Here is a 15,199-nt window from a genome sequence, read left to right as displayed (position 1 = left end):
TAATGAGGACTTACTATACACTGTGTTTTTTTAAACAAGCTTCCCATCAACAAGCTCAAAACCATCATCTAATGTATATCAATTCTTAAAATGAATAAAAAATAGTTGTCACAGAACAGTAACTGCATAATGTCACACATAAACTAAAGTCTCATTATTTAAGGACTTTTTTTCTTCTCAGAACAATTCAAGGTGTTCTCTTAATTATAAATTAATTTCATGAACAGAAGATGTTCCATCCCATCATTACATGCTAAGCACTTTAAGCCAGAGCAGTTATTTACAGTACTATGTTTTTACAGCACTATCCCATGACCACCAATAAACAATAATTCAAATCCTATGGTGGAAAGTTTTAGTAACAAAAAAAGAAAAAGAAAGAAAAAAAAAAAAGATGAAGAAGATGAAACCTGATGTCTATCGACTATCATGAATGAGTGTTCATCATAAAAAATGTTTGTGCACTGAAACTGTCCAATGCACAAGTTCACTGAAAATGATTTCTCTCCACACTGTCTTATGATTACCCCCATATTTTTTTTCCTTCATGAAGTACTGTCCTACTGCCCTCATTAATGTCCTACTGCCCTCATAACTGCCATACCTTACACAAAGTCTTCACATATTAGAACCCTTTTTACTTTCAAACACTTATTCCTTCATACCATCCTTCAGCTCTAGTACTGTAATCAGTTAAAATGCGGTCCTTTGTTGCCACTGTCTCACTTTCGAAGTATGTGTGATGAGACCTGAGCAAGGGAAGGGAAGTCAACAGCATTCGGAGGAGGATTATCATGGAGATCCATGTGATGTCGAAAGTCATCCTGTGAGAGCACTTGCCGGCACACTGCACAAACTGCGAAGAGGGAAACGCATCCCCGCCCACCATCAATCTTTCTATATGCTCCCAGTACTTCCTGTGAACACAGTAAAAAAATGTTAACATCCAAAAAATTACCCCACCTAACACTGGGTATATACTGTGTATATATGTATATATATATATATATATATATATACACAGACACACACATCCAAAGCCACTCCAACACTACAATTACACTTACAAGCACTTCCCACCCTACATACAATCTCTACTAGACAGCCTAAGCCACTTGGTAGAGACAGATCGGCTGTATCGTCCCCACTTCGGTAGGAATAGGCCGGTCCTGCAGTGGACACTCAAACGGCTGAGATGAGATGAGATGATACACACACACACACACACACACACACATATATTAAGATGGTTTGGGCTGTGAGGTACAGCTAGGATTCTCAGGGCTTGAATGGAAAGTGAGGGTTCTCAGGGCTTGAATGGAAAGTGAAGGAGCATCTGGCCTATTTTGCTGGGCATGATTTTGACACCTCACATTCTACCATCCTTTCCCTTTCCTTTCTCACTGGATAATATCTTTAGGTGGGAATAAAAGTTCAGATTGATAATCTTGAACAAACAAGCCTTATGTAAAGAACAGTACATTTATTTATGACATGTCTATTTCCTCTGGTGGCATTACATAATCGCACATGCGAATTCATCGACCCTGTGACCAGCATCATGCCATGAAACAGAGGTTGGGGGGTGAATTAACAGGAAGGATCACTCTCATCTTAAATGTTGGGACCAACTGCCTAGCCCCGAGCTCCTACGCTCCTCATGGGGCAATGTAGGATTGGATGATGGATGGATGGATACTGTCTAGTCTATGTACTGAAGATGCAGCTTTGCTGGCAGTATGAATGAGATTTACAAAAAAATGAAGCATTTATTTTTCAAAGAATCATCATTATCACCTCAACCCCTTTTCCCACCTGCAGTAGGGACAGGGTACTGGTTTATATATATACATAGTACACACACACACACACACACACACACACACACACACACACACACACATACAAACTATATAGATAGATAGATAGATAGATAGATAAGAGAAAGAGAAAAAAATATCACTGACAACACAGTAATCAACACCAAAACCATTTCCAACATGACCAGCCCATCTCTCTCATCACAGAATAATAATTACCAAAACCACTTCCACCATGACCAATCCTTCTCTTACAACTCCCAAGCAAAATAATAATGGACATTGCAATACAGGTATTAGCTTTTCATCAAAGAGTCTGGATTTAATTTAGCTAAGGTGATGAAAGAAATTACTTTTATAAAAAATCTTTCATTGACCTTACCTGCTGTTTCCTGATATCAGGAAGAAGGACAAGAAGCTCTGGCAGGATCTTGAGGAATGTTGCCTTGCCCATAACACTGCGACATTGTTCATAGTAGGCTTGTCCAGAAAGTTCTCCACTCCTTAGCTGATTTGCAAGTTGTCTGAACTGACTAAATTTATCATCATCTCCACAGCATTCATCTTTAATGGTGGTTATTAACATATTATTCCTCATCTCAAAATCTTGTGGCAGCATGAAATTATAGGATGGTAAAGTTGTGCTTTGCCTGTTAGAAACAGCACTAGGGGAAGTTCCTCCCTCAGAAGTTGGAGAAATAGCAAATTTTTCCCCAGAGCTACTGGTGAATGTCATGTCTGTGGCACTGAAGCCAGGGGGAACCTTTGGTTTTCCTGAGAATCCAGGAGGTGCTGACTTCCTGACAGGGGATGTCCAGTTTGTGGAAGAATGGAGAGATGGACTGCTTGAGGCTCCTAAAGAGGGAAATGCCTCATCACTGTCCATTACAGGTGGTGCAGCTGATGGGCTTTTCAAGGTGCCAATTTTCAGTTCTGACTTCTTTCTCTCAGTAATCATATCTGGAGTTATTAATTTTAGGTTGGAGCTAGCAACTGGAGCCACTGACTCATACTCTCCTAATTTTCCTTTACTGAGGTCAAGCTGTGGCCCCTCTTCATCACTATCATCAAATATGTTATGTAAACCTGGAGGCTTTTTCTTGGGTCCAGGTTTGGATTTTGATACACCATTTGATATTGAATTCCCTGAAACAGAGTTTCCACAACTATTAGCACTTTCTAATGAGGCACTTTTATTGGAATCTTTCTTTTTCTTTTTGCCCTTTGACCCACCAGCAGAATTTTCATTTGGTTCTGAGGGCTTAGGCACATGATCTACCATATTAGTCCATGCATTGCTTACTGGTATAGTGACACTGGAGCGACCATGGTAATTCTGCATATGAGACTGACTTTCTGTTTTTGGAGTCAGGGATGGAAAATCCTTTTCTTTAACATTAAACTTCTTACCAGATTTTGCAGATGATACTGATGGGGTCCCTAATGAGGGGCTTAACAGAGGAAAGTCATTAGTGACAGTTTTAGTTTTTACTGGTGCACTGTTGGAAGCCTGACTTGTTCCCCACCCCAGACTTGAGTTCATTGGTTTAGAGGGAGCTGAAAGAGCTGGAAAATCTTCAGATGACTTCTCTTTGCCCCTACCATTGGCTGTACTCTGAAGTGTAATATTGCTGCTGTGAGAGATAGCACCAATCTGGGGTCCTGATGGTCTACTACCGCTAGCTGGAACTTCAGAGGTGCCAGTAGTTTTGGCTTCAGTGACTGTGGTTGGGACTGTACGATTGTACTGTATAGATACATTGCTGCTCCTGGGACCTTGAGAGTCCCTAGGTGCTTTTTTGGTGTTGACTTTCAAATGAACTGAAGTGGTGGGGGAAGTTGGAGACTGTGTGGGGGGAGCAGAGGCTGCACTCACAGTCACACTAGTTGACCCTAAAGATGGAAATTCCTCTTCACTAAGATTCCCACCCCCTCGTGCCCTGATTGTAAACCTATTCTGCTGTGCCAGGTGGGTTGCCATTGATTTTGCCACACCTCCACTACTCCCAGCTGCCTCCCCACCTGCCCCACCCCCAGTACTGTTCAGAGAAGGGAAGTCCTGGACACAGTTAATGTCAATGGAATGCTGGGGTGGTGGAGCTCTGCTGTCAACCTCATCCGGTGTCCTCACATCTTCATAGTCTCTCTCACGTTCTCTCCTGGAAACAAAATCAAATTTTGCAAACAGTTCCAATATGTGGTAACAATTACAAAATGGCAGCCTCACAACTACAGTGAACACTAGGCAAAGCAACAGTATCTATACACAGCATTTTTGAAAGGAAATGTACCAGTACCAATACTAAAATGTTTTGTTAAGGTTTTCATATTGTGACACTCACATTAATGGCGATTTAACATGAAATCATACGGAACCAATATTGCTACGGCATGTAAAATCTAAAAACGTTTGCCCAAACAAGTGATGACTTGCTTTCTTTAAGATTCAGACAAAACTCCCTGGGTCTGGCAATGTTCACTTGATTGGGAGTTAGGAGATGGAAACAGTCTTTGCCTGCCCTGTAAACATTATTTATAGTGTAAAAAAAAAAAATAAACTTGCAAAAATATTAGTTGAGTAGCTTTTTCTTTTTAGGTCAATAACAAAAATTAAATGAATAACGTGTGGCACATTTCCACTCATTATGACGACTCATGCCAGCAGTGTTACCAATGTAGCAATATTCCCGCTAAATGTAGAGGTTTTAAAAACAATCCTGCTGGTAAAAAATTATATATTTTCTGTATATCTAGCAAACTTTTAAAGTCCTATCTTGCATCTTTTTCTTTAATTTCCCTCAGTCTGGCAGATTTTTACTACTTTTGAGACCAATCTAGCTGATTTCTAAAATTTTCCTATGGCAACATCGCATGCCAGCCCTTGCATCATTCAGTCATTATCATGCCTTGGATGTGTGTGTATGTGTGTGTCACAATCCCCCCTCCCTTTTTTTAAACAATCCTTTTCATCTTTAGTTCTCTTCATGATCGCACTCTTGCTTTTGACTATCATCCTCTCCCTCTTTACTTCTTTCATGAAACTGCCCAGTGCCCTGCATATTTTATTACATGATGGATTTTCATTGTGTGAATAAAAATTACTAATTTTCCCCTAGTAACTGTACTGGTTTCAACAACTTCACTGAATACTGGCAGACTGATCTGGGTCTTGATAGCACGAGGTGGTTAAGGGTTGTTCTTGGGCACATGCAATAATCTGTCTGTCTTGGTCTTGTGGTACAAGGGGCTCCACTTGGCAAATTTTCTATGTTCTACCTCTCTATATATCGCTTATCTATCCACTAACTGTCGTCTTCTTGATGTTAAGCTGCCAGGTTATCTGTCTTGCTGGAATATTTCCTAAATAAAGAGCAATAATCAGCTTGCACTTACAGGCTGTAGTATCATCTTGAAGATCCATCTTGCTTACAGCGCTCACAGGTTTTCCCGCGTAAATATCCTCTCACACTGAGAATTAAACGTGGATAGTAATATATTTTTAGATGCTTATTTTCCTGATTTGATTGCACTCATGATTTCAATATTACCATTGTCTGTGGGTTTTATTTTATAGGACAACTTCAGGATTGTTTATTTAGGATGTAAAATAAGTATTATGAGAGTTTCTCAGCATTTTAACCCTGAAACCATTGAGCGATAGGGAGTGCGTTTCATGTTCTTTCATGCGGCTAAACCTCAACTTTGGTTTCCTTTTTCATAATGCGAGATATACATGGTAAAAACACATACTGTATATTGCTTTCTGGAGTTCTTTGCCTAAATACTGTTCTTTCCGGTGCGCAATGTAGGAAATACTGTATAAGTAGGGTGTGGCAGTTGCCAGATACCACTTCCTGAGCAAAAGGTACTGGGAATCGGGTCTTCACTTCTTTGGGTGTTTGTACAGTACAAATATCTATCACTATACAATCAAATGAGAGTAAACACCCACCTGCCCCCCCGGCCTGGTCTGCCTCCTCTACCACCCCGGCCACCTCTTCCTCCTCGGTCATCCTGCCTGCTATCCTGCTGGCGGTGGTTGACGGTGAACTCTATGTCAACTGTCCGTGCTTGCCTCGCCGCCTGCTTACTTAGGTTCTGACTGTGCTGTTGGGTGCAGTGGGCTGTAGGCGATAAGCAAAACAACCAAGTCGAGTCACACTGGGAATATGGCATAAACCTTTCTTGCACTACATATAATCAGACAGGTTTTATAAACATACCGGGTATGGCATTATTCTTTTCACAAATCCAGCATGAGCTAGGACAACAAAGCAAATTTTTTATGGATTACACCTACACCACAAAACAGTAGTCCCTCCGCTTGTGTGACTAAGAAACGGGAGAGAAAAAAAAAAGCATACACAGAATCACTCAAACGTCCATAAGAATCAGTGTTATTTAGGGGGGGGGGGGGAAAGCTCCTCAAGTCCATATTTTGGCCCTCCTGACAATATCCCTTCCCCCCCAAGTACAAAAGATATAGGGTAAAATGCAGTAATTTCGCTGCGATGCCGATAATTCCAATACAAAGGCCCATAACTCTGAAACTATTGCATGGATTTGGCTTCTACTGGACTTAGGTTTTAGAGGAATGCCGACTTAATAAGGTCACGTGAAGTTTGATCCACTGTGCAAAAAAAAAAAAAAAAAACGGCGTTTGAGAGATGAAATTGTTTACTAAAAACTTTCAGCATTTGTTGCATCAACAAAAACTGGAAATGGAGCTGGGGGAAAAAAAAAAAAAAAAAAAAAAAAAAAAATCTAGTTACCCATTATTACTCTTAGATAAAATTTTTTGCAAGAAGGTAATGCAATCCTCCATAGTTAAATCCTGAGAGAAAGAAACTCCAGGGATACTGAAAGAAGAAGAATAACTAAACCACACACTGAAGAAAATTAAAGGATACATGAGGATGAGATGGCACATTACGAATTGTTACCATGAAAGCAGTAATTAACTACTGGAAGTACTCGCTGACTTTGGAAGTACTCGTTGACTTTATATTGCTGTTCACAAATATAACTCAATTTTTGTCAGTACAGAGTTAGAAAATATTAACTGTTGTTCGGAACTGTAATGTTCAGATCACATTTAGGGGACTTATGGCACACTTTGACTTGAGGGCCACTGCAGACATAAAATGCTGAGTTCTCCAAAGTACCATGAAATCTCAGTGAACCCAGTGCTAAGATTTTAAACAGAACATCCCCATTCAAACACCATGTTGGAATTTCCATGAGGCACATGAGTTGTGTCAGGGATGCTATTCTGATTAGTGGCTGAATTTGCCATTGCTATAGCTCACGTGGGAAAAAATGGGTGGTTTGCACTCCTTAGGCAAAGTTGTTTGTCTGAGCATTTTCACTCATCTAGTATGCAAACATAAGCTGTTTTTAATTTCACCCAACCCTCAAACACAGAGATACACAATGAAGTGTAAACATAGCTATCTGTACCTTACACTCTACTGGCTGCAGAATATAACAATCTAAAAAGGATATGACCTGAATACAATGGATAAAAAATGACCATACTATCCCCTACCTTGGAGATCAAGCTTTGTGCGGAAGACTGATGTAAAGCGTTCCTCCCGGCAATCGCCCTCCTCACACAGGTAGTGGTCAGTACGAAAGTGAGCACGCAAAGCATTGTAGTCACTGTGGAAAGTTGGATATCACACTGAGTTTTGGTACTATGACGATAAAATTCCACTGACATCCCCAACAGCTGATGCAGTGATAGAAGGTTTTCCATGAAATATTTTTGTCACAGCAACATGAAGCATGCTATATAAGGGTATGAGAAATAACGATGCTATCCATTTGGGGAGGAATGAGAAACAAGGATGCACTCCAGTTGGGGAGGAATGAGAAATAAGGATACTCTCCATTTAAGGAGGAATGTTATATAGGTAACTGGTATGATGAATCCCCAAAATTTTCCCCAACTCCTTCCTTTGGTACTTAAAATTTTTACCCCCTCCTGATCATTCATTCATTCACTCATTGCCAGACGCCATGTATCCCAAACGGACTGGCCAAGGGCTTAGAGTTAATTGTTTTACAGGGAGGGGCACTAATCCTCCACCAACCCCACTTGACACGTAAGGAGAATTGCAGGGATTCGAACCAGCGCTTGCAACTGTGTGAGTACAGCAGGAATAACACTGGCCATAAAAAAAGCATTAATTAGAGTGTACAAAATATAAATAAGTGGTGATTACTTATCATGATAGAAGACACAGAGACATCTGAGTGTAGGAAAGGGGTGCATCCGAGGTTGAGGGGCTATAAGATGGGGAATGAGCAGTGTCTCTAACCCCTCTAGGGCTGAGGCCAGGCCTGGAACCCCTCAAAGTCACTCCCCCCCCCCTTCATCACTGGCAGGAGATGAGGAGTCAGGTGCTGCAGATGTGCTAGGCTGGGGAGACTGATATGGCAGGGCAGGCATCGAGGCTGGGGCAAGGTAGGTGGTGATGAGGGTTTTCTTCACAAACCGCTCCCTCTGCTACCACAAGATGTCAATTGCACTCTGGACAGACTGCAGCTTCTGTGTGTTCTGAACACCATCATTACAGCATCCTTGAGTTGATCAGCACTTCCAAACATCTGGCTTAGTTGTTGCTGATCCCTGTCGTGTGGCCTCAGGTGCCACGTGTTCCTTCACCTCAACCTCCACAATGAGGCAGTTGATCGTCATCCCTGCAGCAGCGTCGATTAACTGAAGGATGTCATCATGAGTGAAGAGGCAAAGCCCTCCCCTGACACTTCCTGGGACATCTCTGCTGTGTTGGTGCTGCTGACGCATTGGTGTGAGCATGATGTAGCAGCTTTTACCAACCATACTGGATAGCCTCCTTGCCAATACCATCCCAGGCAGCAATGATTTTTTTTATTTGATTCATTAATCCACTTGTTTATGAAGGCTCCAACATGCATGCATATGTCTTGGTAACCTAATGGCAGTGTTCCTTGCTGCTCGATCTCTGGTAGTCGTCCAATTCAATCACTGAGGTCACATTCTATGACCTCCTCCCAGGTCATTTATGGTCTGCCTCTTGCAACCCTAACCCCACCATGAAGATTGCATCCTTAACATTAAACGCCTTCTAGACTGTGTTGTTAATGTTTGCGGGTTTGCTGCTGGGGGTGTTGGTAAGTCAACCTCGTGGCCTGCCCAGTCCGGCCAACTCAGCCACCATTTTCACAGTTTCACGTTGTACAACACTAGTGGTGTTGGGTGGCAGGAAATATTGTGGGAGGCTAGGACAATGATCCAGAACTATGACCACTTTTTAAAAAACAGATTTTTCTCTCTGCAGTGCCTCTCAGCGGTGGGGAAAACAATCGTCAAACCATTCTTGTGCCAACGATGACATTGCCCATCCCCCTGGAATTATGCATCCAGTAAACAACAAACCGTTCTACCAAATTATGCCACAATCTCCTCAGCCATGCAAACTTATAAATAGCCAAAGCCTTTACCATATATTTGCCTGTGGTGTTACATGCAAACTATACAGTAAAATCCTCTTTGAAGGCCTTGTACCCATGTGTTAGGTATCCACTTTTGTCAGGAAGCTGGAAGAGAGAAGACGTCCAAAATACATCAGTCTCATCCATATTGAGTACCTGGTCTAATCTGTAACCATCATCCTCTACCACCTTCTTAAAGAAGGCAGGAAACACCTTGGCCAAGGCCACATCCGTAGCCCGTGTCCCACCCAACACCCTCTCATAGCTTAGTTCTTTGCACTCACAGAATCTTGCAAACCAACTCTTGTTAGCAGAGAGGTGTGGAGAACTGTCAATTCACATAATTTAAGCAACTGTCCTACATATTTCAACAACCTTTCGCTGAATGATATTACTGTCCACTGCCATGTCTGCATTCCTTTGACCACAGACAAACCTGAAGAAGCACTTCCTGTCTTCATTAACACATACAAAGGAATGCCTTCCTGTGTCCTTTTCACCTCCAAGTTGCACTGCACACTCAATCTTTTCAAGGCACTTTCTCAATGTCAACTTGCTTATTATAGTACTTTGCAATGTCAACCATGTACTACTTAGTTTTGAGCTGAAAGAGAATCTCTTTTTCTTTTGAGCAACAGAGGCATACAAGCCTCTCACTAACACCACTGATAGGCATGGTAGAAGACTGAGAAGTCATAACACATCAAAGAGCACTGAGACAGTTACACTAGGACTGCATGGGATTTGTACACAAGCAAGGAAGTCAGGGGTCAACGTCGGCCGGCAGAGACAAGGGGGAGAGGGAGAGGGAGGAGGACCCACAGTGCGCATGCGTGACAGCCATGATGGCTTACCTCACCACAGAGGACCTTCAAATATCATCATGGATTGGATGGGGCCAACATTTGAAATTTTCCCACGCAAACTGTTTTTTCCTCCGCAGTTACCAAGGCGAGTCAGGTGTCATTTTTCCATGCAAAACGTGTTTAGCACACCTCAGGTGTGTGCAAACCGAAGGTACACAGTACAGTACTTCGTCTCTTCAACTTCTCGTCTACTTCTGCAGGCTAATATTATATTTCTAAGCTAAGAGATGACTGGCTATAGGAACCTGATGGTTGGTTACCATCAATTCTGGGAGGTGCTACCATGAGAGTGATGTGTGACTACAAGCTGGGTGGCAAGCCATAAAATCATCACTCATTGGGGGGGGGGGGAAATTCTTTGAAACTTCCCACCAAATGTTCAGGAGTAACTGTATAAGTGAAAGGTATGGCTGTGTGGTATTGTATATCAATAAACAGATAACCCATCCCATTACACCCCCTTTGGGGTGTAGAAGCCCGAGACTTGACTACCATTATCCAGTGTATTTATGGGTAGATGAACAGCCTGCTTCCCTTAGAGGCAATTCAGTACAGGATGAGCCTTCAGTTGTCTCTTAGGTGTGATGTATTGGCAATGCCCATACATCACACTGTATGCTATATTTCTGTACACCATCAGACATCCACCTGCTGATTAAGTGATTACCACCCAACATAACAAGTCCTCAATCAAAGTAAACCACATGTCTTGTTACTCTACAGTCACCTGAAGGTATGGCTGTATTGAATATTCATGGTGTCATGTGCTGATAAAAGTGCCCACATTTTCAACTGCAGCCATCTGGGTGACAAAACAGGTGCTGAAAGTTTTATTAACTGCATCTCCAAGATATGACGGATAAAGATACATGCTGTCACAGTAATGACAAGGAACACCAGCAGTTAAACCCTTGCATTGATGTAAGTTTTACGGTATGTTTATTCATGCTAATACCAAATGATTTTTCACTCTGCTAGGGAAGGATCTTTTAAATGAAGAGGTTAATGCAGGCTATCTAACTTCCCCTGCTTAAGTCTTTCCTAAGCTGAAGAGTTGTCTGGAGACAGCAAGACTAAACTTTAAAAATGTAATCAGAGTGAAGTGATTCAGGGCTTACTCATAATACTGGTGCGAGCCATCAGCATCACAAAAATGGCAGAAGAAGTGATCACGCCGTAGATGTCGGAAAAGGTCATCATTGTCCATGAAGCGAGCATCACAAAACTCACAGAGGGGATGACCACGATGACTACGGTCATCAACGTCACCTTTACGTCTATGTTGTGCCAGCTGCGATCGTGAGTATGACCGCCGTTCATGGGTGAAGATCTAGAGGTGGAGAAGGGATAATGATAAAATTAATATTGTATTGTACGGTACTAGCCTATGCTAGAAACATACTACACATACATGTTTACTTAGCTTACAGTGTACAATTATCATAAAGATACTATACATTTGGTTCTGTATCAAGAATACGTATACAGTACTGTACTTACATAAAGTCATGACTGATCAATACTGCACTATTCTTTACGCTGAGCACCTTCCACTCAGTTCAGTCATCACTAGCACTATCACCATCAACCAAGCCCCAATAATCCTCTTATGAGATGAAAGAGATCCAGAAATACATAATGGCAAACAGAAAAGTTGAAATAAGGCCACATATTCAGTAACCTATCATTCAAGACTTCCAAATTTTTAGTTCCACCTCAAAAGTCAGCCAATCTACATAAGCCTCAAAATGCCTGTGAGGCTAGGAAAACCATGTAACAGCGTAAAGAACTGTTGATATATATTACAAATGTGCAAAAATGCCTATACATCAACTAAAAAAAAAAAAAAAAAATGGGGGTGAAAATACTGTACACTGTACAGTATCAATAATATATTATCTGTCCTTATATATGCCCAAACAAATTTTTTTCTTCAAGCACCAGTAGGCCTATACAACAACTAAGTGAGGACATGTTGTAACAATGCCCACTGCATCAAAAACTGTTTGGAAAACATTTTTTTTTAAAATCAGATTTCTGGATTGGAAAGTTTGTACAGTACTGTATAATAAACTATTATAAAATGTATCCCACAGAAACTAACTGATTTTACCTTTAAATGGTCAACACACAGCTCACAGTAGAAACGTTCATGGTATTTCCTCATGTGGTCCTTAAGCTGGCTAAAGTTACGGAAGGTTGGATGCTCAGGGCAGGTTTGACAACAGTGTTCCAAGAGTGAATCATATGCCTGCATCACTTTCTCTGTCTCGAAGAAGATGGCGTAGCGGCGTTCATACAACATATTGCGTGTCTTGATGCTGGCAAATGTTGCTACTGTCTTGGTAAATACAACCTGTTCAAATATGATTACAGATCAGTGACTAAACATTATTATCTGTGACTAGCTATAGCATAATAATAATTTAAAAATGACAGAATACATACTGTTCTTTACGTAAGTGGCTGTTACATTAGAACTCTGCCAAACAGCCAATCCCAATTTACTAAATCTCATCTCTAAATAGCCTATGTGAACACAATGTATCATCAATTAAATTTAAAAATTAATGGTACTGGCAATATTCGAATCACTGTCAATTTTGTTATTAATATCCATATCATTTGATACTACTACTGCAACAAGTGTACTGGTATTAACATTAGGTAAAAAAAAGTGTGGCTTTTACTATTATGATAATTACTGGTACCGGTACATTTTTATTTAAGTCCTCCTAAGGTATGCTCTGGTTCAGTTTGAAGAATGCTGAGGTTCAATCAAAAGTGTGCTAATATAACATATGAAGGTTATGGCTCCCATATTTTGGAGGAAAACCTGAGGCTGGATTTATTTAACATCCACAGAAAAGATAAGGCCAGAATTATTCCATACCTCACCCAGATATAGAAACTCACTACAAATGGATTTACTAAATACTGTATGAATTTTTATCAGATTATTTGAAATTTTTATCTATTCCCTAAAAAAATTGAGACTGCCATCCTGATCCACTGTAAAGGTTCACATAAAAAACAAATCTGGAAAAAAAAAAAAAAATCTTATCAGCCCAAATTCATCTTGACACTGACTATGGTCTTTCCACAGGTCCATTATGTGATTACTGTAATCTTATTTTTACCTTCATCTCCATTGGTAAATAACAGTTTTTAAGATATGACCCCTCCATCAAAATGAGAGAATTGGCTACATGCCATGTTAGGCATTACTCTACCCTTGCAGTACACGGCTGAAATGAGATTAACATAAAAAACACTAGGAAATAATTTCTGTTAACGACCATAAAGGTTTACTTTACTTTTACTACTACTGTATAAAACACGGGGTGTATTTACCTCTCACTCTGGTGAAACTGCAGAACTACCATGCATAGAATATATATCGGTATTTTTTCCTCAAACTCTAACATAATTATTAATGTGATAGTTTTGAAAAGTTGAGGAATTGTGTAATTTTGAAATCAACTATAAACCTCAACAGTTTTACACACAGTGGCAAACAGCCACCCACCATGTCAGACTTTCAGATTAGGCTAATTCAGGTTCATAGACATGACATTCCATTACTAATTATTCATCCTTACTAACCAATCCTAATACATGACCTAACGTAACCAGAACAATTTGATGATAAATGATCTGGTCTGAATCAACCCAGTCCTCTGTAGGGTACCACCACCGATATCAACAAACCTAACTCGGTGCTCCTATGTAATATAAATGTCACTTCAACACAATCTGGGTGTCAAATATGAATTATACAATCTTCAGTAACAAAAATTTTATTTCTGCAAAACCTGGGTTTCATAAATGAATTACAGTATGGTATCATATTCTGTACAACTATAAAACATATCCCAGTCATTTTCATCATTTGTTAATGGCAGCTCTCTTGCAGTTTGTCCCTCACTTTAATGATACACATGTACCCCCCTCCTATACACAATAAAACATGAATAAGGTATGTACCAGTGTAGTTTATCAACTATGGTAGGTAACAGCATTGCTTATTACATAACAAGGGCAGATTGACATGAATGCACATAATACTGACTTCAGTTGAATTTACACCTGTCAATTTACAGTTACCATTTAGATGTAGTACAGTACACGATCAACGTCATTAAATGGCAGCAACAAGACAGGTACAGAACATGAAAAGTCAGACTACTATTGCAAGATAAATCCCTATACACTTCCATGTCTCGCATGGAAGTGTTTGTGTAAGCATAATATTAAAATCACTGAGTACTTACCTTGGCCATATCCTTCCTGCAGATGGGACACTCATTTCTGGCACACAAAACCCTCATCCTGGTGGAACACTCATAGCACACTGGATGATCACACTCGCCTATACTGTATATCTCCACCGGCCTGAAGCATACCACACACACCTCGTCCTGGTCAAGTCCCAGTTCACCCACGCTCCGCGCTAGTGCGTTCCCTTCCGACATTACTTCAGGTTAGGAAAATGAAAGTTTGGCTCGGGGTAACTTTTCGCTGCCGCCTGTGTTGTCTTTTGGCTATAGACGTTGTGACTTGATGCAAAGTTGCCAAATCCAGAATATACACATACCGCTAACCCTTCTCTCAAAATAAGTAGTTTGATTTAAAAATCCTGTTGGATATTGCTAAAATCTTTGAAACCATCTCTAAAACATAATTAGACTACCTGTCGCTGAGTGGTAAAAATTATCGCTGAACTGAATTGAACAGAAAAAGAAAAAGGTGGTGGGTCTTGCCACACTCCTTCAGCAAATATAGTTACATACAGTAATTGGTTACAAAGTGCATACAGCATACAAGAGGAGATAAGGAATCTGGCCACACACTCACAGTCACACCCATCAGCAATAAAAAACCTTAGATAAAGATACAACGCGATCAAGTCCCACTTCTACTTAACTGCTGAATAGAAGTGGACATCTTTAGATCTAGCGGAAAGACCCTGAGTTGGCAACTCTGACTTGTTGGAACTCCTTGCCTGCTGACGGGGAGTTAATAGAGGGCGCT

The 15,199-nt window shown here is 40.6% G+C and overlaps 1 protein-coding gene across 1 annotated transcript; it reads right to left on the bottom strand.

Annotated features, from left to right (window-relative positions):
* Positions 1 to 478: 478 nt before the first annotated feature.
* Positions 479 to 14,649, bottom strand: LOC145411470 (E3 ubiquitin-protein ligase ZNF598). Its single transcript, XM_080281520.1, has 7 exons — positions 14,440 to 14,649; positions 12,279 to 12,521; positions 11,284 to 11,495; positions 7,369 to 7,481; positions 5,773 to 5,944; positions 2,203 to 3,979; positions 479 to 917 (listed from the first exon to the last, which is right to left on the bottom strand). Exons 1-7 carry the CDS (start codon positions 14,638 to 14,640, stop codon positions 723 to 725), a joined length of 2,913 nt encoding a protein of 970 aa, XP_080137646.1. The 5' UTR covers positions 14,641 to 14,649; the 3' UTR covers positions 479 to 722.
* Positions 14,650 to 15,199: the final 550 nt, after the last annotated feature.

The sequence above is a fragment of the Coenobita brevimanus genome, chromosome 89 (assembly GCF_032717465.1).
Source record: "Coenobita brevimanus isolate Jiangsu-jjx chromosome 89, ASM3271746v2, whole genome shotgun sequence".
Taxonomy (NCBI): Eukaryota; Metazoa; Arthropoda; class Malacostraca; order Decapoda; family Coenobitidae; genus Coenobita; species Coenobita brevimanus.
This window is presented reverse-complemented; position numbering and strand designations above follow the sequence as displayed.

What these genes read in the sequence shown, in the direction of transcription:
- LOC145411470 (XM_080281520.1), bottom strand. Translation starts at nt 14,640, where the DNA reads ATGTCGGAAGGGAACGCACTAGCGCGGAGCGTGGGTGAACTGGGACTT. An exon ending in CACAAAGCTTGATCTCCAAG is followed by an intron (nt 5,945 to 7,368) that starts GTAGGGGATAGT and finishes TATCGCCTACAG; the next exon opens with CCCACTGCACCCAACAGCAC. An exon ending in CTGATATCAGGAAACAGCAG is followed by an intron (nt 918 to 2,202) that starts GTAAGGTCAATG and finishes CTGTGTTCACAG; the next exon opens with GAAGTACTGGGAGCATATAG.